The sequence below is a fragment of the Erithacus rubecula genome (genome assembly GCF_903797595.1).
Source record: "Erithacus rubecula genome assembly, chromosome: 1".
NCBI lineage: Eukaryota > Metazoa > Chordata > Aves > Passeriformes > Muscicapidae > Erithacus > Erithacus rubecula.
In genome coordinates this window covers 56,878,005-56,902,666 of record NC_136658.1, presented here as the reverse complement: position 1 = coordinate 56,902,666, position 24,662 = coordinate 56,878,005, and the positions used below count along the sequence as shown (strand labels likewise).

General features: G+C 39.5%; 1 protein-coding gene across 3 annotated transcripts in view; it reads right to left on the bottom strand.

Annotated features, from left to right (window-relative positions):
* The window catches only part of TBC1D4 (TBC1 domain family member 4), a 95,142-nt gene that overhangs the window by 2,740 nt on the left and 67,740 nt on the right, over positions 1 to 24,662 (bottom strand). For 2 of the 3 annotated variants that reach the window (XM_079313684.1, XM_079313686.1), the window contains exons 9-19: positions 23,871 to 23,945; positions 22,678 to 22,904; positions 20,708 to 20,857; positions 14,632 to 14,789; positions 13,550 to 13,759; positions 10,257 to 10,415; positions 8,795 to 8,953; positions 8,121 to 8,365; positions 5,197 to 5,356; positions 2,873 to 3,042; positions 1,032 to 1,208 (exon numbers count right to left, since the gene is read on the bottom strand). In XM_079313684.1, the coding sequence (XP_079169810.1) occupies positions 1,032 to 1,208; positions 2,873 to 3,042; positions 5,197 to 5,356; positions 8,121 to 8,365; positions 8,795 to 8,953; positions 10,257 to 10,415; positions 13,550 to 13,759; positions 14,632 to 14,789; positions 20,708 to 20,857; positions 22,678 to 22,904; positions 23,871 to 23,945 (1,890 nt within the window). The remainder of the gene's footprint in view (positions 1 to 1,031; positions 1,209 to 2,872; positions 3,043 to 5,196; positions 5,357 to 8,120; positions 8,366 to 8,794; positions 8,954 to 10,256; positions 10,416 to 13,549; positions 13,760 to 14,631; positions 14,790 to 20,707; positions 20,858 to 22,677; positions 22,905 to 23,870; positions 23,946 to 24,662) is intronic. The other variant, XM_079313685.1, reaches the window with a different exon arrangement.

Sequence of the window (24,662 nt, the reverse complement as noted above, 5' to 3'; positions counted from 1 at the left end):
GGAAGAATTCTGATTGTTCCTAGGAAAGAGTACAAGAAGAGGAATGAAGAAGTTATACAAACAAAAAGGTGAAGAGGTCAAGCACTGAGAAAGGTGCATTATTGTAAGGCATTCTGAAAGAACAAAAAAGCTTTGATAAAGCCTTTCAAATCAGTCACTCAATTTTTGTATGCCTTTGGTGCATTTTCAGAACAGAGGTAAAAGCCACAGCTGCAGTAAGTAAACAAAGAAAAAAAAAGAAAAATTAATAATAGTAAAAAGTTCAAGTGATTCCTGTTGTCAGTATCAAAAGAACACAGCACCCTTAGCCCATAAACACAAAAAAAATGAGGACTTGTTCTTTCCTTTTTTCCTTCCATGTTCACATTTCAGAAGCTGAAAGTGCTTTTTGAGCTCTTGGCAATGCTTGCTAAAATTCACAAATATAACAAGAAATAGCCTGATGATGAAGAAAACAAGAACTTGTCTTTCAAGAAAATGCAAGACAATACAACATATTGCAACTGAAACAAGTCTTAGCCAGGCTGTGAGACAAAGGGTAAATAGTGAAGGAGGGAGGGCTTTCATAAAGCTTTCAGATCTGCTTGGACAAACCACCTTCCAAAAGTGGGACTGTGAGTTTCAGCAGAAGGAAACAAAACAACACTGCCTACCAAGGTCTGGACAAAACAAATCTTCTGCAGTATGGGTTATTTCTTAAAACTTTCCAATAGGGAAGCAGAGAGATGAAGGGACAGAGAACCCACTTTTCAGTAATATACACAGATTTTGCCAACAAATTTTATGGCAGATAAAGGTAGAGAGATTCCGGGAAAAAAGAAATCTAAATCAAGAAGGATAAGTCCAACAAATGACGAAGGAGTTAGAAGTATGCCTAGCAGAAGTGAATGGCTGTAATTAAGAGAACTGATCAACTGCACAGGGTCTTGCAGTAAGAAGATTTCTCACAAGTATTTAAAACAATACATTTTCCTCTGTTGGCTGAATCATAGAAATTACTCCACCATGAGTTTGTAGCCCAAGTAGTTTACCTGTAGCTTCTCCAACAAATCCATGTTTTGCCTCTTCAGATGATTGTTTGCTCTCTCCAGTTTCTCCAGAGGTTCACCTTCATCACAGGGACTCACATTTTCCTGCAGTTCATCCTGAAGAACGTGGTACTCTACTTCATAGGCATGGAGCTGTTTTGAAATATCCATCTCAAACACCTGCCATGAGAGAAAATACCATTTTTAATCACAATAAGGAGGACTTATTCCATGTGAATGTTTGACTAAGAGTCAACTCTTCTTGATTAATGCTTTTCCTGTTCCCTTCAAATAAGTATTTTAAGGGGATGTCTCAGAAAGAGCATTATAACAGAGTTGTAACCATAATAAATCATAGACTTCAGAATAAATTGGATCATGCCTTTCACAATTACCAAATACAATCTCTTACTAAGAGATGTATCAGCAGATAATCTTATTCAATCCAAGAATTTTATGACATAATTTTATAATGACAAAGTTTTTTTGACTCTTACTCTGGAATATTAAGAAGTTCAAGACAAAATTTAAAAATCTGGGATTAATCAGATCTCTGCCTTCAAAACTGGATCCCTTGACTCCAAGAGCTCATTTACAGACTTCTATAAAAACATTCCTCATGGTTACAGTTTCCATGTGCTCTATCCCTGCATGATGTCACCTTACTTTCTTACTGGGATACTTCAGGGACATTGTGAAGACTACAGAACTGAGCCCCTAACAATTATGGGACATAAACCCTGATCTGTTAATACATATAGTCACAGCCTCTCAGCTTCAAAAAATTACTAAGGATTTTAGACTAGGACTGGAAAAACGTCTACTGTGACATCAATTTTCTGTTCCTTATCCTAGAGATCACAAACATTCCACCAACACAAGACACACATGGATTCCCTGAAAAACCAAGTTCTGTATTACTTTCAATGTTCTATTCTATTCAAATGAGACAAAACTTTAAATTATGTAGTGTTCAAGCTGGGTAAGTACCATTTACCTCTACATAGCTACCTGATCAATCATCTGTGTATTACAGATATGCATAATGTCTACATTTTTCTTTCATTACCCATTATAAGGGGATGGTCCTGGGAACTACAAGACCAAGATAGCCAAACAACTGCCCCAGAAGCCAGGCTAGATAGCAGCAAGAGGATACAGGCAGTCTGCACATGAATGCAGACCTGGAAAGCTGCTCAGCATGTAACCACATTCAGCTCTGCAGGCAACATAACCCATCCTTTACCCTATCAGACCTGGCTTTGCACAAAGCCATTTCTACCCTGCCCACACAGCACAGCTGCTCTGGAACCCATGCAGAGCTGAGAACAGATTTAATGTCTAAGAGTATCAGAAGAGTTAAACTACCATCTCTATCATTCCCAGAGTCAGTGAGTCATGAGAGACATGCATGTGCCTGACACAGGTTTAGCATGATAATCAACACAATGAGGAAATGAAGATTTATATTGTCTAAAAATGAATTCTTATCTAACAGCATCTGAAAGAGTCAAACCTTAACAAGCCACAGGAATGCACAAGTGTTTACTCCACTCCTGCACATGGGCATGGTTTTCTAGGGCTCTTCTGTTATCTGTGAACTACTACCTGAAGGGGGAGAGCTGCTCAAAGTTTCACAATTAAGGTATTAGACTGAGGCTCATTCTCAATTTGCAGCCTCAATGCAGAGGAAGTTTAGTTATAGATATAAAGATTTCAGCCACAGTATTACTCAAGAAGCTTTACGTATCTTCTTCTGAGAAGACTTTTGCATATAGTGTAGGCATGCCTCTTACAAACTAAACTAAATGGGGGGGGGAAAGGAAAGAGAAAAACATCCTTACCTGAGTAATAATTTTTTCCATTTGAGGTTTTGTCATATCTGGAATAGTGGTTTTAAGAAAATCAACAATGTTCTCAAAACTCTCACATCCCATTATAGATGACTCTTGACTGCTAAGTAGGCTCAGTGCTACTTTAAATATGACTTCTGTTCCTTGGAGAAAAATAATGTCTAAAAGAGAAAATAAATAAAGTATCTTGAAAATGGGAGCTAGAGTCTTTGGATTAATACATATATTTACTGGGATATTCTTTCTAATCAATCACAGTGCAGATGTATTCAGAAGTGCAATCTGTCTTATTTCATCATGAAGATAAAGCATGAATTTTCTTCAATCTTACAGACATGAGAGAGCATTAAAGAAAATACCGCATGCTTATTATGTCTGTAGCAGTTATCTGCAATAAGCATTTCATCACTGTCTGCCAGAGACTGTTAACCAACTGCTAACTGGTTTTAGGGGCTCCTGTGACTGAAAAGCAATTGGGGAGCATGGGAAGCAGATCACAACACAACAGTTTTCAACAGGCAGAAGCTAGTCCTTAAACAAAAAAAAAAAAAAAAAAAAAAGTAGATTCCACAACCAGTTCCATTATTTTCAAAATTCAAAATTCAGTAGTGATCTTATTGGCTATAATCTAAGCCCCAAACCCTTAGTTTGAGGTATAATTACATGGATAAGAGAGGAAAGTCTCTGGGCTCTGCAGTAGACAGACTGCATAGAAATGTGACTTTTGAGGATAGTAAATAGAAATTCTGCCTCAGAATCAAGAGTGGGCTCCATGTTACTGAGATGAAGGCAGCACATGGGAACTCCAAATAAACCTCCTGAGCTGTTGGCTCTGTCACACCACAGGGTGTTTGTCTAGGGCTACACAACTGAAGAAATTCAATTCCTGATCCTGATACTTAAGAAGTATGGCCTAATCCAGTATCACACAGCAACACAAGGCCACTGATGAGGCAGCCATATCCCTCCAATGCAGTTCCTGAAATTCTCCCTTCTCAAGTCTGTGATTCAAACAGCATAATATAAGTATATAATTTGTGAAGGATAGAAAATAGCTATTTGTTCCTCGAATATGACAGTGGTCCATAAGATACTAGAAATTCAGGAATTCAAATGATTAAGAAGTAAAACAACACAGTAACTTTTCAATTTCAAAATGGGAACCTGCCTTGCATTTACAGAAAAATGAACACCAAACCTCCTTCCCATCTTTCTCATCTTAAAAAAAATCATTTAGAAAAGTTAAAAACAAACAGCAAAAAAGAAACAAACACAAAATGCTCAAGTGTCCCAGAATCCAGAAATCCCACCAGGAAACAGATATTCACATGACTGGTAGACCACTGAGAAAGAGATACACCAATCATTTGTTTACCCAGACAGCAGCCAGCACTGGGTAAAAGAAAAAAATTTAAAACTTTAAATCAAGCCAAACCAACCAAAACCCTCTTCCTGCTGCCAAGCCAACACACCACACAAATTGAGAAACTAGCACACTCCAGTATTAAAACATGAGACAAAGATCAGCCTTCTTAGGAAAAGACAAAAGGTGAAAATGAGAAAAAAGTATCTGATTTATGAGGAAGTACCTTACACATGAATTTATATTTTTGGTGCATATACAAGTACAGTGAGTTTTGCATTAATAAATAAATTTAAATTTTTAAAAAAGGAGCATTATTAGAGATTTGACTAAGTTGGAAGTTCTTATGGATAAGAAAAGAACACAAAAATAATTACTTGACATCCTGATACTGTAAACACTACCAGGCATAATCAGTATTTAGGCTTCTGTACTAGATATTGCCTGAGAAGGCTTTAATGAAACAACTACTTAAATGAAATCGGAGGCATATGAAGACTTGGAAATTGTTCAGTATATACATGAACACCTAAACCAGCCTTTAAGTTCAAATTAATTCGAATTTTTTTAAAAACATTTTAGAATCAGAATTCAAAAATTTATTTTCTTTTTTTCAGCTTGCATGTTTGACAAGATGAACTTTTCTACTGATATAAACTGAATACATTTGCATAAAATACATTTGCAACAATAAACTTTCTGCTGTTTACACTTCAGAAGTCTCTCAGGTAGTAAGAAAAGATATAATTATTTGCTCAAGTCTAATGTTTCAAGAAATATCTTTTGGATTTTCTTAAGAAGGAGCTGACATCCCACCATGAAAAGTGTAGCTACTTGCCACCCACAACAGTCACCCCAAATGTCCCCAGCATGTAGAAAACTTCTCCTGGAGTGTTTCAAAACACAATGGACATTGTTCTGTTTATTATTTCAATTGAATAAACTTTCTTACCAAACACTCTGGCTACAAATCCTAATGAAAATTGAGATGCAAACAGTGTAAGAAACCATGGTGCAGCATAAAGACTGGGACTGATTTCATTCTCTTCAAGATGATTATACAGGTCTCTGTGGTAATCATGCAGAAGCCTTGAGAGCTGATACATCTGAATCTAGAGTGCATGAGGGGATTGGGGGGGGAGAAAGTAAAGAAAGAAAAGTTCAGCTTTACTCAGTTTTCCAAATCATTCATATTTCATTCAAGGGAAATTAACTGCAGTACAGATGGCACAGTAAAATGGAGCTTAATTGCCTCCTGGGGCCTCGAGTGGTATCTACTCACGTATAAACAACCTGCCACTAATGAATTAAAACCAACAGGGCAGTCAATAACAAAGAACAGTTTGAACCTGATTACTAATGAAGTAGCATTTCAGATTCACAGGCTTAAGGTAAGAAGGGAATATATTGCTCTTTGTCAAACCAGAACTTTCAGTCTTGCAGGACTGAAAGTAGTTGTACCTCTTCCAAGATGTCAAAACTATCCCTGAGTTGAGACTAAATTTATGCATTTCAGCTTTAATTCTTTGAATTTTGGCCTTATTTTTGCTGCATTTAAAACTGCAATGATACAGTCATCACTTTAGACAGTTTCTGTACCACAAAATACATCTTATACAGAGGTGTACCACATACATATTTCCCAGCCCATCTCCCAGTGGTCCTGTGGAATTTAAGATTCTGATGCAAAAAGTGTTGCTGTACAACCCATAAAAGGTTGCAAGGGAAAATGGTTAAAAGGTGCTATTCATGGCTAAAAATATCACTCTGTGGTAAATTATTTCCTTGTAACACTTCTCTCAGAAAGCAGAAGATGACAAGCAGACACATATTGATCAGTTGTCAGGTCCAATTTTATTATCAACAGCTTTATGCTTTAGGTGAATCTGTTCCTCAATAAGAAAATGACTCCTTAAATCCAGCTATTTTCCTGCTTCCAGAGGTCATGCTTGTTCCCTACCAAAAGCTGAGTGCACTTGAAGCTACCTGTTTGTCAGCACTGAGCACAAGCAGAGGATCACTTTTATTCAGGCAGAACAGCTAAATTTGTGCATGCATTTGAGCTCTTGCTTTAATCGTGTAAAATAACAATTAAGCCAGTTTGGACACTGTCAATACAAAACATATATGTGAAATCAGAACTGCATCACAGAGCAGTAAACTAATTGGGATAGCTCATTATGAACTAAGGACCTAGATTACTACTTTTTCCAGACAACAACTAAAAGATCTAGGTCAAATAAGTTTTCATTACCCTGAAGAATCACACAACTTTTTTTTTTTCTACAGGACTGAAGCCAATTCTGCCTATAAGCTTGCCTGTATTTCACTATTGTAAATACAAAAGAATTTGCAGTACTCTGCTCCTATTAGGAAACAACCCAAATATAGTAAGATTCTCTAAGTCTCCTTGCCTAGTTTGTCTAGAGTAGAAAAATCTTTAACAGAAGAACTGCCTAGAAGCAAACTGGGGGGAAAGATATATCATTTAATTTAAAAGAAAAACAGTACTACAAGTGATAAACCTTCCCAAATTTAAAAGTGTTCTTAGTAAGAGGTTCTGACAATGAAAGAACCATACTCATTTGAATTAAAATATCAAATCCTGGACATGTGAATGCTCTCAAATAATCAGAGGTGGAAGTCTGCAACTGCAGTATAACACACACATCTTCTAGAGGAAAAAAACCCACAAACATGCATTTATCACACTTGACCCTCACTGGTTTAAATATTGGGGGGGAGGGGGGGATGGAACAGGAGGAGGTGAAAAAATGCCTTTCATGGCTGTTCACTCTTAATTCATCAACAACAAACTTGTTATAGCATACTTACATCCACAGCCCTCTATAGTTTTTAGAACAAGCACATACAGCTTCTTTAACTACAATCTGTTCCATTGCTCTAGACATTTGCCAAATAAACACCTAAAGTGACTGATCATGAAAAGTGGGCAGAAACTCTCCCCTTAGTTTAACTCAATTATGTGTTTTTGCTATGCAGGGAGAATGGGAAAAAAGGAGTATCTGTATTTTGTATCTGCTGCTTTGCTTTCTCTTCCTCCACTGTGGATTATAAAAGCTTCAACTCATCAATGGTATATTCCTTTATAATAAAGAATATGTAAGGTGGCTTTAGCATATCATATTTATTTTAGCATATCATAATTATTTAAATCAGGTCAAGGTGAAATATTTCTCAAACTTTAAACCCTGAAATTTATACAGATCTGAAATATTTTCTGTCTCCCTCCTAAACAGTCTTGAGTATCTATAGGTGTTAAATAATATTGTAGAGCATGCATCATTGCATAACATAATTAAACGATTAAAAATTCAACTGTTTTCTCTTTCTGTTGAGGGTGATGAAGTAGAAGACAAAAAAAAGTAGAGAGAAAAAGATATGAAATGACGAGTTAAGGCAGACCAGCCCCAATTACAATTGCCTGCAGAACACATTGACCGGCCACTGGGTGTCACTATTGACTTGCCTTGGCCTTACAAGAGAGAAATCTACAGTGCTCATGGACTGAAGAAAAACAAAATCCAACTCATTTTTAAGCTCCGTCCACACACAACAAAGCATATCAGGTATTTTCTGGTATAAGGAAGAGAGAGCAGTGAGGATGAGAAAAAGAATTGCAAAATAGCAGAAAGTAGAATTTCTGAAGAGATTATAGGGCTGTGTGACAGGAAAAACTCTGCAAGTTTACAACTTCTCTGTTTGCAAATTGAGAGGCAGAGAGGGGCTTGATAGTAAAATAGACATGTACCTCAAAACCTCCAAGACAGTATAAGAAGCTTCATAAGGCCCTGAAGAAGCTAAGCAACCCCCAAGAGCTCAAAAGTAATTTAAAACTCTGGTTTGCTGCCTTACCTGCAGCGACATCATGTCTGGTCTGTACTGTTTACGGAAGCCAAGGTCATACATGAGGAATTTCAGCATTTCAAAGGCCTGCTCTTCACTCATATGTAGAAGCAGCACTCCAGCTACAAAACTTATACCTTGACAATAACCCACTTCTTTGTCCAGCAAAGAGTATGCTTTCAAGAGATTGAACAGTGACAGCTGTCCTGCTCCCAGGTGCGTGGAAAAGTAAGGATGTGTAGGGAATGTCCGTCCTGACGCAAAAAGAGAAGAGTAGTTGATATTCAATTCTTCTGAAGAAAATCCCCAATCCATCTAACAAACAGCATTTCTCTTCCCTCTTTTTGCTTTCATATGCACTTTGCCTTTAATCAGAGCAATCTGTGTCTTACCACTGATTTTGGACTGCGCCTTTTGAACTCATATAATATTCTCATCTGCACAGAACTTGCAGAAGCAACTGACTTCTCTTTTCAGACAGATGCAGAAGGGTGTAAATATGAATGGCATAGCCTAAAAAATCATCTGCTTACAGGATTCTATGTGGCATACACAGAATGTATCCTGATAACACAGAAAATGGAGCTCACAGAGCAGCATCTATCTTCAGCAGCAGCTTTTAATAGGACTGGTGTGTCTTTCACTCAAAAACCCACAAAACCAGTCAGAAAGGACAGACTTACCTAGATCTACGAGGATGGCATGCTGTTGAGCTGTCAGTTGTTTCAGAAGTTCTTTGTAAGAAATGTCTGGAGGCTGCTGCTTGTTTGGCAGCCTGTGCCTGACTCGGTGTTGCACAGCCAAAAACTGCCAAATTTCTCCCCGACGACTTTTTGGTACACCTGCAGGTCAGTCAAAAAACAAGAGGCCTAAGCAAGGGGATATTTTTAGTGCTACAACAAAAGAATTTGCTTTGTCATAATTTTGGCTGAAGCACTCTGGAGGATCCCTTACAAAGTGAACTCCACTCTGCAGTGCATTCACTCAGTAGGCACAGCTCAATCCCACAAACTAAACATGACCTACAAACTAAAGGGCAATCACACTGAGCAGTACCTTGGGCAACTAAGGTACAGATACCTCTTCTTTTGCCACTCCTGAGCTGTTAGCCTACAGCAGGAAAAGATACACAACTACACTCAGAATGTAGAATGGCCTGTTTAGAAAAGCTGAACTAAATTCACAAGTATACACGGAAGTCCAACTCTTTCCCTTTGCAAAGGGCTGCTCGTGTCAGTCCACAGATGTGGACAGATGCATCCCCCTTCGATATCTAACCCTGTAAACCAACCTTTGAAAGTCAAAATGCTAATACCCTCTAGGTAAACAATTATTTAACAAGGAGACAAGTTAAAAAGCCATATCCTTGTTTCCAACTCTGAATTGCAACCCAACAGCAGAAGATAGGGTATCAAGGTAAATAATTTGTTGGCAGACTTCTACAAGTCACTTACAGGAACTGCTTTATATCTACGACAATTTACTCTAGTAGCAACTTAAACTTCCCTTCTGCACCACAGCCAGATTACACTGATTTATTTTTCAGCATCTGTAACACAAACGTGAGATTCTACAGAAGAGGGCAGAGCAATGCAATCAGGCCCTACATCTGCATTATACAAACAAGGCCCTCTGGATACCCTCTTACCCTATGGCTAATCCACAGGAATATCTACTTCAAGACAAAATCCACAGCCATTCACTCCAGGAAATGAAATACAAAGTGACTGTATTCCAGACTCTCCAAAACTTGGCTCTGATTCCTCTAGGTTTTGGGCGCAGTCCACAGCAGACATTATGGTCCTGCCTTCTCAGTAAGCAAGTAAAATCAGAACATCTGAAACTCAGAGTCAATTGGATCCATGATCAGAACCCAAAAGCTCATAATGCTGGTTGCAGAGGCTCCAAGTTCAATCTTGAATGTAATGACAAATGGAAACAAGACGCTGCTTTCAGGAGTATAACTGTACACTGCAAGCACAGCAGAAATTATTCTCTGTTCTGCAGGAGAAGGCAGCACCTTTGTGAAAAGAAGGCAATTTTTTGCTACTGGAAAAAGTGTATTGCTGATTTCTGTTAATATCAGAAAGGAACATAATATATGATCTTGAGACTTCAGAGCTAAAAGCCCTCCTACATAAATACCTTCTTTTAAAGTGGAATGGATATCTTCCATGTCACATCGGATTTTGGCTCTGCAGTTTAGTAACTTCTTATCCCAAATATTTATAGCATCTTTCTGACATGTGCCAACTTCATCATAATCCAGTTTTACTTTTCTTGATTGGAGCTCATCTCTGCTTGCTAGAACACAGAACAAAAAGGAAGAGCACATGGAAAGACAGAATATCAGAAAATTACAATGTAACAACAAATACAGAAACCCCACTCAAATTAAATATATCTATACAATAATCTGACAATGAATAAACACAGCTACAATTCATTAGTTTATAGCTTAGATGGGCCAGTTGTCATAAGATGTTGCATATAACAATTTAACTTATCTTACTGGGTCATGAATATTAGCAATCCATGAAGCACATAAAAGTATTTTTTAAAGCTTGGGGTAAAAAATACCCACTTAACAAAACTTCCCAGCATCTGTTCTGCAAAAACACCTTTGATCACTTTATTCTTGTTTCTATTGAACATTACAATTGTTTGAGTATGGAAAGTCCCAAACATATGAATATTTGTATTAGAGATTAAGGCAAGCAAGCTAGGCAAGTATCCTGAACTGAAGTCAATCTCACTGGTTCCAGTTCTTACATGTCTCTTAAGAGAGTGAGATGGGCTCTTGGCATCAGGCTGACTAGTGCAAACAGAATGAACCAGCAGGAACCATATCCAGAAAGATACATTTGTGCTGAAGCACAGAACTCCTGCTGTTATAAACTTAAAAGCTTTGCTGCATAGGACAACCAGGTACAGAGTATTTATTACACTACTTCTTGTCACCATTGTCACCACCATCTTCACTTCAGGCAGTGTTAATATTAAATCAATCCACAGGATCATTGCCTAGCCCACTTCAAAACTGACAAATTATTTCCAAAAGCTCCATGTTACACCTCTGAGATTTTACCCACTCAAGACTACAGGAGCCCCTGCAGAAGCAGGCATTTGTACAAAGTGCAGTGCACTGCCATGAAAATGGGAGTGTGGGAATTTGGAGTTCAGCTGGGGTGATTTCAAATGCTACCCTACTGCTGTATAACTTCACCCATGAATTCCCACTCTTGTAAGCAGCATGCAACAGATGCAAGACAGCAATTACATATTTCAGTGTGACAACAAAGTCCCACATTAACTGTGCAACTAACCCTAGTGAAAGCCAGCAAGTCTGCCTGTTGATCATATATGCCCTACCTACTACCCCATCCTTGGTTTTTAAACCATCCTTGTCAATATTTTTCCCAATCATTGCTAGGTGGCCTGCTACTTTTTGCAGCTCTTATATTTCTATACGAACTACTCGAAAAAGGAGCTTCTACCTTCTCAGAAAAAAGGAAAAGGAAAAGAAAGCAAGTTTGTGCAATTGACAGAACTTACCTTCTGTAAAATAAAGAACTAATAGCATTCAAGTCTCCTCGACAGCAAAAGGAATAGGAAAAGAGGTTCTATTAATATTTTGTACATAAAAGTCAACAAATGATTAACAGAAATTCACTAGAAACAATTCCACAACTATTCCAGTCTTAAGCCAGTCTAGTATTTACAGCTAATAAATTTCATAGCTAGGAACCTGGCTTCAAGTAAAGAAATTTCTGTTACTACATTTCCCTTTCCTGGAATGTACATTTAATTGTAGGTTAGGATGCAAAGAACCACCTGAAGCTATGCTTGTCTGGAATGTATCAGGTCTGTACATGTCCTGTCCATAAAATGGCCCATGTTGTAACAGCCCACAGGAAGGAGACCTAGAGTTAGGTGTTAGAACAGTTTACTTTTCACCCTTTGAAAATAAGGTGATGAATTCCAGTTAGCAAGAGCACCAGTTTCACCAGGGGTACTCATGAACCTGAATACAAGAATGGAGACATGCTCCTCAGAGCACAAACCAAGAATGTGGGATGGCAAATGTGTGCCAGTTTGGCATTTCTACTGATAACAGTCCTGTTTTCACCACAAATGATCAGGTTGGAACAACCTGATTTCTACATATCTGTTACAGAATGGAAGCAACTTGTAACTGAGTCTGAAGGAACCAGACTGATTTAACAGTTTTCAGCACCCTCAGCCACAGAGCGCAGGTATAGCAAAGAGTTTATCCCTCAGCAGCTCCAAGTATCAGAGGGAATAACATGAAATTAGTCACCACAGCAGATCTCCACATTCCTCACACCACAAAAATAGACTATTTGCTAAAATGGTTTATGAAATGAATATTTTGGCTGAAGTTCTCTCTAGATGTTCCCTGTGAAACTAGGAGTTTCCACAGAACTGTTTGTCAACAGGGAGACAAATCGTAGTGAGAAACAGCACCAAGAAATACACCATATGTGTAGGAAATACATTCAAGGATGTTCACTTGTAGGGACATGGAAAGTCTTCTGTCCTGATGCTTTTCTTTCCTCTCCCTGCCTTCCCAGTAAGCTAGTCCAAAGGAGGAAAAAGAGTTAACTAACCTCAACAAGATCATTATATTTGAAGCAGTATGGTAGTATGAAGAATCAGACTAGAGGTTATACAACATTAAAGGAGAAGATGAAGTCAGCAGTTATAGAGAGGACATCTGGAATTTTCAACTTGCACCAAAAGCTTGTTTGTCTACTATGCATCCTATCTTATTTGTGGGAGTCTTGACCAGTCTTAATAAAATATCCTAGCCAGAAGCACAGGCAGTTGACTATCAGAATGGTCAACTTTAGATCCCTCTCTAACAGCACTCAATTTTCAGTGTACAGTGCTCATGTTCCAAAAAACAGAACTTTCTGACATACCTCAAGAGCCAGTTGCTCAAAAATCATATTTGGATGCAAGCATTAATAAATTACCACTGTGATGTGGTTAATGAAGAACAAAAAGCCTGGAGAGAAAGGCCATGAGCTGCAAAGGACTGAAACGAGATAGAAAGGGTAAGGTTTCACCATACCTAAGTGTTCACACAGCACCTGTTCTCACTCCACTTCACACTAGAACTCCTAGACTCAGACAGATACAACACAGACTGTAGAATCCTTTGTCTAACATGCACTCAAAAAGGAAAATTTACCACTTTCTTCTGTCACTAACATTACTCATTTTAAGTCAGGTAGATGGTGAACCTGGTAGACTGTGAGACAGGACTAGGAAAACACAGGTTTTTTCTAGTACTGTTAACTAAAAAGTTAGAGAACAACATCTGTATTTGAGGTGCCCAGCACCAGACCAATTTTCATCTTCAGGCAGCAGAATTTGCAATAGCTTTTAGGGGTATTTTCTAAATAGCTAACCTTCCAGCTTCTGGTTTTCTTTTTCCATTCGAAGTAACAGAATTTGTTGATGGATGGCTTTTCTCCACAGACTTTGTAGTTCTTCTGAGTTTTTCCTCTCTCCAGTTTTATCTGGACCATCCTCATTTTGCAATACTAGAACAAGAGGGTCCTCCTCCAGGGGTGGAGCAAGAAGGGATAAGGGTAACAATTCACTTCCATCATGACCATCTGCAAAGAATCAGAAAGCTATTACAGGAAACTCAGATTGTTTGACATATCATGAAAATCTGTGTCATAGCAGAACAAAAACAGCTGTCTTTCACATTCAGCAGTGATTTGCTGATTCCAGAGAAAATACAGTGCAACATAGAGAATTCTTTTTTTAAAAGTGCTCTGTTTACATTAATAAAGTTATATTTAAATTGAGTTAGACAAAAGGTCATCCAGTATTTTAAACCTTTCCCCTGCCAGCTCCTTTCACAGTTACTACAAGACATTTACCCATAAAGCCTTCTTTAGTCAAGCTTGTTTACTGCTATGGCTTACAATGGGTTCTATATTAAAGCTACTTTTTCCATAGCACTCTAAATATAGAGTTTGTCATTTTCCTATGGTTTTGAATTCTGCCAAACAGGACTTTATGAATAGCACAATTTCAGCTATTTCAGAGATTTCTACCTAGAATAGCTTTAAGCTGTAAGAATATTAACACACTCAACAGGTGCTATGTGCACTACAAGGACAAGATACAAAATTTACCATTTTCTTTAAGCACTCCTATTATGTACACAGGTCAGGGTAAAAATTTCTTAACTGTTAAAAAGAATATCTTAGTAGGTAAGATACTGCCGTAACTTCCTGGCTACAGCAGCTATGGCAGATTGCAATTCATTTAATTCTGATGCCAAAATCCTCTCTTCAAAGCAAAAAAAACCTAAATAATCTAAAGCCAAATGAGGACAACTGATGTTTGGCAAGGTTCTAGCATGAATATTGCACCACACCGACTCCCTTTTCCCTTTCATATTATCACATGTTGCAGTTCACTACAGTATTGGTTAACAACTGCTTGTTTATTTTCTTTAAAAGCACACACAGACCTGGATGCTGCATCTTGGAAGGAGATTTATTCATAGGTGAAGCTACCTGCAGGAATATTCTCCGCCGCCAGGAGATGCGGCGAGGTGTGAGCGTGGCCCCCGCAGCATTTAGAGATTCACTGCTGCACGCTGATGCTCTTTTCTTTCCCTCCCCATCACTGAAGGAAAGAAAAAGAAGACGGGGTATTTAAAGTCAGTACTCCTTTTAGGGGAAAAAACTCCTTTATTAACTCTGTCTAATGTATAACCAAAGCCTTTGTGGGGAAGCTTAGGAAGGCAAAGCGTGCTGTGGGTGAGCTTCACCTTGAATACTGCAGTGCCCAATTGATTTCTTGTAGCACAGTGCTGTGAAGTTTGCACTATATACCACCAGGAAGCATTCACAGCATTCATACAGGGCTCAGCTGGAAGCTCAGAATAAAAGCTTAACTTTTTGAGAAGCTAAGAGAGAAACATGGTAATACTTAGCCTCTAATTTTGAGCAATGGGTTTTGTTTTGCCATACATCAGTCTTCTGGGAGCAACCTGATGTAACATCCCTAAAAGCAGAGATGGTGCTACAGCACAGCACTCCATTTAGTGCCATTTTAAATGTCATGCTGAGCTCACAAGTGCATATTTCATTGGAGATCATGTTCTGCCTTCTCATAAAGTCTCTTTCCTAAGCTTCAAGAAGTGGATGCTTCACTTGAATCAATGGGGACACATGTCCTCATGTTTCATCAGCTGTAGGAACAGAGACACTGCAAACAGAGGGCAGATCTTCCCCCCAGCTGCCATGGAGAAATATAATTACACATTAATTTTAATAGTATTTTATGCTGCTGGAAGAAACAAGGAGAGGAGACAGGAGAGCTTACTGGGAGGACACACCACGTACACCTTTCTACTGACTACTGCCAGAGAAGAAGACATTCAGCTTTCGTAAGTACTTGATCCACTTTCAGAAATATTTCAGAATTTTGCATTTGTGGTGGTAAATTAGGTACACAGATATTGTATAACAATGAGCACATTGATTATCTGTCACAAATCCTACCATGTAATGTCAACAGCACAAGGCAAAATTACAAGCTTTTAGGAAGAGAGCATCAAACAGGGGGAGCTGTTTCTGCAGCTTCACCTTCATCACAGGGAAAACTGCTTTATCAAAACAGTAGCTACACTTAAACCTTCATCCTGTAACAAATCCTGATGCTACAGTGCAAGGATCCTAAAAAATTGGATGAAAGCAAAGCCTGACATGTTCACGATGTTTTTGGTGGGAAGGCAGCTGCAGGTGATCGCAGTTTGCCAGCTGGAGTCCGTCCCCCCACATCTGGCTTGCAGAGGAGAGATCTGCAAGGGAGGACTATGAAGTTTCAGCTACACCAGTGCACCAGCTACACCATCTTAATCAGCAATCAATAACTAAAACTGTGCTGAACAATTGTGCTGAATTCCCCAAGCTAGGACTGGCCTTTTTGGTGACCAAAGCTGTCACTATGCTAATGATCTACAACACACCTCTCTGATATTTGTAAGCCTGAGTGACCAGCTGGACTCACTGTCATACCAAGGTATCAGACCCTTCTTTGTACCCTGGCAGAGAAATAACCATAACTTCCAATTCACCCACCCAACACAGGGCACCAAGCCCTGCTCTCCTCTAAGAACACTGCTAGCCTCTGGGAGCCCTGAATGACACACAGTCTGAATTGTTCTCCACTCCTGATTTAGCTTCCACAGTGCCTCAGTTCCCCAGAGCATCACACTATAGGTGTGGTAGGTGGTCTCTGTAGATTCCCATGCTGCATTAACCTAAACAGCAACTGTGACAATCTTATTGTCTAACTCTGTGTCCTTGATGATGAATAACCACTGTTCATGGCAGCCAAACACAGACTACTTAGACTGTAACACTAATTCTGAACCCATAGGTACTGTTTTTCAAAGGTATTTGAGTCCAACAGCTCTGGATATATATAACTCTAACTTTTGTTTCTATAAACACTTGTAACAGAAGTACTTCTCACTATTTCAAGTCTTACATATCATCACATGTTGTAACACAAAAACAGAGTCATTCCAGGGCTTACTAAACAGACGCTACATAACAAGGGAATGAAAAGTTCCTTTCTACTGCTATGTACAAAAATCTGTGTTCAGCTACTGGGCCTCTAGACAGTCCTAGGAATAGTGTTCAATTTATAGTAGCAAAATCCACAGAAAGGTCAGAATAAGAAGGTGGCTATTTTGGGTATGTAACTAACCTGTTTGAACCATTTGAGTCACTGAGTTTACATAGGGATGAACTAATCCCATATGCTACCTCATGAAGTGTTCAAATCAGACAGTTCTGAAGGCCTGTGTTTTCTATTGCTAAATCCTCTCTTCACAAAAATCCCCTGTCATTTTAAGCAACCAATATTAATCACCTTCTCTTTCAAAGAGTTGTCCAGTAAGTGATCAGAGGAAAACTTTTGAAAGGCTCAAAAATACATCTTGTCATATTAACCCAGGAAAACACCAAGATTTAGGAAAGGGAGCAAAGAGTTTCCTCATTTCAAGACACACAACTCCTAGCCTAGTAACAGATCTGAAGGTGTGAAACAATACCCTACAGAGCAAAAGCAGGAAGAAGTCAGAGTAAAATGGTAGTGTCTCCCACCCTAATGAGAAGACTCAGGAGGCTGATGCAAAAACCAGTTTCTCTAAACAGGGTGGGAGTAAAGAAAAAAAATTAGCTATCAGTTCCCACAAAAGAGGTTTATTCATGTGAGTGGAGAGACTAAGCCAAAGCATCTCCAAACAAGAAAAACAACTTCTTAAATAGAGATCAGTCATTGCTATAGAGCAGAGTTTTCACCACCACCTAAGCAGACATCTTAAGTGGACATCTTCCTTCTGCATGGGAAACATGCTGCAAGGTCACCTAGTGGAAGAGTCTCTGGAAAAAGAGAACAGTAATACTCTGTATTTATGACAGAAGCATCACAACTTAGTTTGGAGAATAATGGTTCACTGCAGGGCTGCTTACCCTACACTTCTGACCCAATACAGAAACCAAACTGCATTTACCAGCTTGTATACAATAAAAAATGGACAGCTGTAAATTCAATATAAACCCTCAAATATTTCAGTCTCTACTTTCATCCTTAAGCTGTTTCAAGTAATTACTCAGGAGTACAGAGTACTGATCATGTAAGATTTCATCTCAGGTAACTGCAACTCAGTTTCACCCATTCACTATTCCATTAGGTCATGCATAGCATGAAGATGAGACAGCTAGTTCAGGGGAAGAAAAAAAAAAAAAAAGGAAAGGAAGAAATCTTTAAAAATTGTTCAGATTACAAATATGCTTATTGCTTAGTTTTAATTATCTAAATCTCTCCCCAGAACTGTTCTTTAAAATGCTCCCAAAGACTGATATTTAAAAAACCACAATGCTACCCTATTTCTTGTGAACTCTACATAATACTTACCTGAATTATTTTGCACTCAGGTCCATGAAAGCCAAATGACTTGTGAATAAATACTGCTGTTGCTCATGCCACGACTTGCATTTTTTCCATTTTGCTTTCATTTCAACTTGTCTTCTTGATTGCTCTAAGTAGCAATTGAATCAATGCAACCTACTTAGCAATCTGGAGGCTGAGATGGTACGAAATCCCCCAGATCAAGTATAGAATACAACTTCCCAGCACTTAAGCTGGCAGACACCTACATGTAAGACTAATACATGAGGCATTCCTCCCATCTGGGAAGAAGAAAAACCAGTTCCTACCAGTTTACACCCCCTACTGGTTCTCACTCCTGTCATATATTTTTATTCTGAATAATTACTTTCTGCTATTTTGTTTAAAGAATATTCTCAAGTATTTTACTTCCTTCATGAGACATGAAGCTGTTTTTTAAAAAGGAATCTGTTCAAATTCAGCTTAAATGATCCTTGCACAGCAACACAATGAACAGAGAAATTGTGGGCTAGTCAAACCTGCACTGAAGGTAGTTCCATTTTTAAAAGTGCTGCTTTCGTGTTTATATTAAAGTCTTGTTTACCTTTATGTTGACCAGACAATTTTTTAATCCTTATCTGCAATTCTGTCTAATGCTGCACAACACACTTGTCAAAAGTCAAGATTATGTGGAAACTATTTCTATCCTAGCCCTCTCTCCAAAAAATTTTATTGACAATGTCATAAAAACATTCTGAAGGCACCTATAAATATTATGCTGATGCCAAAATTCACTATACTGTTCATTCCTTAAAGAAAGAAACTTAAATGATCCTTATGGTCCCTTCCAACCCAAACCATTCTATGATTCAATAAAAAAGCCCTAAAAACAAAACAAAACAAACAAAAAAACTACAACCAAAAAACCCCCCAAAAAAACCCAAGAAAAAATCCCATGTCATTCTGTAACACTCTGCATAAGCCCATCTGACTGCTACAACTCAAAACAATCTTCCTAAAATTAATTCCAACTGAAACTGTCTCTGCTCTTGCACATTGAAGTTTGACAGAACACCAAGAAAAGCTGCCTCCTGCATCATGTGTAATCTCAAAGCTACATGATAAAGAAGAAAGGCAGATTTTTTTCTTCAGTGCAATAGGAATTCCACACTTCAGAAATGTGTAGCAACCAGGATTATTCTGGAAAATGTACTGAAGTTTTAAGTAGGGTTCCTAACAGTTAAACAGTTTATAGTCTGCAGATTGCAAAGCACTGACACACTGTGCTTAATTCCAACCTTCCAATCTACACTCACTCACTTGAGAATGCTAAGTACACCTCACACTGATCCTACTGGGATAGACAGTGATCTTTCTTCTCTTGAAAAATGCAAACAAAGCAAAGAAGAAACCCACAGAAGAACAAACACGCTGTAAAAAATGAGAACTTCTTCTCACTCCTAAACCTGATGGCATAACATACATTTGCAAGTTTTGGCCACTGTCAGTTGGACAATATATTTCATTCTCCATTAGCCAGCTGAAGTGGTGGATTACCTCAGTGACCATTATCACATTATCAGCATTATTCACTCAGCACTTCTTTCTGACTGTATCTGTTGTATTCCCTTCACAAACCCAACCAGATGAAAACAGTGCACTCTTGCTACTGTAATTTCCTCACCATGACAGGTGACCCAGTTTCCCCTTGAAAGGCCTATAGCTAATTAGATCCCATTTTCACTAGTCTCCATACAAGTTAAAGATCAAATAGTATCAGAAATGTGTGTACTGTAAAACCTAAGTAGAAACATGATGGTTTTCTGAGAATTACTCCTCTAAGATCTCCCCACCCCAAGAGTTCACAGTGCCTTGACCTGCCTGCATAACCAATTCCAATCTCAGAAATTTCAGTTTGGAATTATCTGGCATTAAAATACAGTTTTCATACAGTACTCAATCCTTTATTCCTCAAACCCAGAAAGCTGGGTTTAATGGTGTCCATTGCAAAATGGGCAAAAATACTGAGCTGAGCATTGGCTCAGTTTGGACCAACTCTGCTAACTAAGAAACAAAGCTGGACTGGAACCTAAATTAGAAGTAGTCTGTAATAGACAGGTATGTGGTTTTTTTGTCACTTTTCATACCTTTGCTTCTTCCCAAATCCTCTTCAACTGGAAGTTATATGTTAATTCTCCTCAAACATCTCACAGTTAGTATAATCTAGTTGGAGTTTCCCCTTCCTCATGCACAGGCAACCCACATTAGTACTGTACACTCTTCCCATTGCTCTTTTCTTATTTTCACATGCCAGTGATCATGCTGGTTCGCATTCAGCAGAGAAAGCATTAAATTGGCATAACACTCCTAAAATCCATTGCATTTCATGTGACAAACCAATGCAGATTTGCAACACTGCAACAGAAATAGGTGACAGCTACTTGATGTCAGCATAGAAGCCTTTAGTTTTTAACAGACTTTTTTATCCAAAAGCCTGTTTGCCCATTTGCATCAAGGAAGTCTGTTAGAAATGCCGAGCACAAGACAGAGTGGGAGAGATGCCATGTGCTGCATTCCACTGGGAATCCTGCTGTTAAGCTAGTGGCACTGGAGAACTAGGCAGGAGACAATGCTCTCACCTCTTGGAGAGGTCACTTTCTGAGTGCTGGAGCAACCTTCCTGAGCCCTGGTAAAAGGTTTTCAGGAAAGAAGGGGCAGAGAGAGAGGAGGGGAGACCAGGTGACGCAGATTCACTCTCACTGAGAGCGCGCCGAACCCCGACCACAGGACTGTGCAGGCAACAAGAGAACACAGCAGAGGGTCAGCACAGACTCAGACACAACCACAAAACCACCTGGTTAGAGACACTGGCCAAATACCTCATCTTGGCTTACATTAACTTTGTTTTCCAGAAGATAAAATGTACCATGTGCACTCCCGGGCAGATTCGCTGGGGATATTGATTTTGCTGTTACAGGTGATTTCTATTTAAAACTTTACAATGACATTGCAAAACAGGGAGACTATCTTATTTCTTTAGCTTTAGTTATCACCAAAGCAAATTCAGAAAAAAGGAATCTCTTAAACATTCAGAAAATATCCTTAGAAACCTTCTTCCAATAATATGAACCAAACTGTTTCTTCCCCTTCTATTTCCTTTTGCTTTTGTAAACAAGACATTAGGAAGCAAAGATTATTTAAATGCAATCTTTCTGGATAATTTTTTGTGAAGTAATTAAATTAAAAAAGATAGTCCTACTCTCCAGTTAAACATTACTTAGTAGTAGTGACAATTATTGAAAGAGAGATAAAAATTCTGTTTCTTTTGCTTAATATTTATGACTAATCTTCAAAAGGAAAGAATGAAAAATCCCATCTTAGAACCACACTGCTACAAACTGTTTTGACTAAAAATCTGCTGATGCCACTTAATCAGCAACTGCTTACAAGTTATTACAAAGCAATGCAGTCAGCAAGTCCTTCACTTTGAATTGTCAGGGTTTCCTGTTTGCATACAACACAGTCAGTGGGAAAAAAGTTTATATCAGTAAAAAACATATTATCTCTCTAGAAACACAATGTAACAAAGGCTAGTTTCTTACCCTTCACTCCATTCCATTCTCCCAAAACAGAATAAAATGTTTTGCCCTTCTCTATCAAGTGGTGCAGCATTCACACTGATACTTTAATGTAGACATCAAACAGGTGACAAATTACTATTTAAAGCCATTTTTAGAAAGAGCCCACAAAAAGCAGAATTATAGCCAAGCACTGAAACAGACAATAGACTGGAGTATGTGATCCTTCAACAGAAAAAAATTTCAGCTAATCTGGACCTAAGTTTTGTAAAGGGTTTGGAGTTTGTATAGTCACTTAGAGCCAGCACGGAGGACAAAAAGAAGGCACAACTAAAGAGGCCCACAATGAACTGTGGGGACCTCTTCTGCTGAGTGAAGGAACTGTGTTCCATGTATTAATAGCTGGAGTCTCCAAAAAGGAAGCAGAAAGAAGTTACAGAGGGAAATCACATGTCTCATAGTTCAGTGGATGTGTTTAATCCTTATGTCCTTCTGCAAGACTCCTCACCAGTTTTAATTCTGGACATACTCTTTGTGAGATTTGACTAACACAGCTACAGACACTTGAAGCTGTTAGCGCCTTTTTCATCCTTGGCATTAAATTTTCACACTGCCATCTCTGCCGCTTAAAGCACTGGGGGCCTCTTTTCCAAAGGGTCTGACTAACATGACTGCCAAAAAGGCTCAGCTCAGAGGTGACAAATAAATAAATAAATAAATAAATAAAGAGATTAGTGCTGGCATCTGGCCAAATCATCAGTTTGAAGGATTGATGCCTCCCCTGAATCACTAATTCAGGGACTATTGAGTTACTGCAAAGTACCTAAGTACTCAGAGGCAGAGAAGACAGCCTGAAAATAAGCAAACAAATGAACACACCGCCCGTGGGGAAGTGCAGAAACCAACCTGACCCGAGCTCCTCAGGTGCCGTCTCAGAGGCAGGGCTGCTGCAGCCCCGCAAGGCGGAGGGGTGATGCTGGGGCGGGGACGGCAGGGGACCGCGGGCAGGGGGCACGGCAGGCCCGACTCACCTGGCGGCCTCCACGCAGCTCTGGCGCAGCAGCGGGGAGCGGGCGCTCTGGGAGCGGCCGTTCTGGAAGGTGATCCTGCGCCTGGCACTGGAGGGAGGGTGGCTGAAGGTGTGCGCGCGCCTCCTGAACTGAGGGGACTCCGAGCCTTCCTCGGGAAACGTCTGCCAGGCCGAGGACACCGGGGACGCCGGAGGAGTAGCTGGCGGGGAATCGCCAGGAGAAGTGTCCTGAAAGGAAGTGCTGGCGGAGTAAGGCCCGAGGCTCCGTGCCCTCGGCTGTCACTTAGCCCGCAGGCAGCCAGCGCCGGGGCACCAAAGCCTCTCCCCCTTCTGGGTCATGGCCTATTGTATGCTAATTATCACCCAAACCAGACATCCTTTGATAGCTCGCTCCAAACCAGCAGCGTCCTTCTCCCAAAAAGTGAAAGCGGAGGGAGGAATAAAGCTCTACACGCAACACAAACATACTAATTACTCCAGGCATCCTCTCACAGGGATTGGCATTCCAGCTACCAGACCTGTCTCTTTCAGGAAAACACAGGAATGGAAAAGGCCAGGGAAACTGCTTTTAGCGAGTTTCCTCGACATATCGCGAGCATACTTCCTGTACCGTCACAGCGACATCCTGGAAGAGAGACTGTTATTGCACAGCCAGTTTATGAGTAACTGTAGCAGGAAAACCATAACAGAATCTTCACCTCCTGGGAAAACCAGTAACCAACCCTCATGTGAGGTAAAACTTTAAAAACAGGAAACAAAAAGAAAGTGAACAGAGTTCCGCCCTCTTGCTACCATACAGCATCCCCAACAGCTGGGCTTAGGTCAAAAATTCTTACTTCCCTAAAGCAACTATTACTTACAGAAAGGATTCTTCACCTTCAGAGCACTTCCTTTTGTTGAGACATGACCTTACTTAATTACTTCAGTAAAACAAGGCAGAAATCAGAAATTCCTCGCTTTTTGTAAAAGCAAGGGAAGTGTAAGAAAAAAGTACTGGCAATCAGATTAAAGCTGAAGCTTCAAGTCAACATAAATCCCAGCTTTCTTACAGCCCCTGCCTCCCAGTAGAAACATCTTTGAGTTTTGTAAGTTGATGTGCTTTGTTCTACTTCCTTCAAATTGAAGCAGAGCACCGTGTCCACGCTCCACGGGCAGCTGCATGAGAGCTCAGTTTGGGCTGAGCTCCGTACGTACTCTGTCAGAAACCAGGCTGCTGCAGCGCTCAAAGCTGTCCACGCTCCCCAGGCGGCCGCGCATCCTGCTGGCTCCCTGCGAGAAAAAAGACAAGAAATTTAACCTGGTCTTGCTCCTCTTTTTGGGAAAAGATGGCAACACCTGCACAGGTGAACACAGGACAGTGAAGGAATGCGATCTGTCTGACATAAGACTACAGACCATGGGTCAAGAACAGGATTTTACAAAAAGTGACATCTCTAGCTGGCCAAACTGCATCTTCTCCCACATTGCTCTCAGGAGTTTTAAACCTGCAGCTGCATTGTTTGAGGCAAGTGAGTATTTCCTGACACTTCTGAGGCAAAATAGCTAAGTCAGCTCAAACAGTTCAGTTCAAAAAACTCAGTACTGTGCATGCACTGCAGATGATGGATGCATCTGACACACTACAGTCCCATGAGATGCACTTTATCAATATCTAAACATTCCAGACAAATTATATCCACCTGGGCAAAAGGAGTAAAACCAAAAAAACTAAAACCAGGGAGAAATGCTGTCTTGGCAGAAAATCCAGCCAAATAAGTTCAAACAAGACAAGACTCTTCATTTATAATGCAGATAAACCTGATGCAAATTTGCTAGAAATTTATGCTCAAGGATCTTTGCTGAATTTGTAATAGTCCTTTAGTTTCAAAAGAAAAGGAAATAGATCCACAACACTTTTTACTAGCTTTCACTCCTAATGTTAACTGCCTGGTGATGTTTGCTGTTGGACACTTCTGACTGCTGAAGCAAGTTGTTTTTAGTACTTTA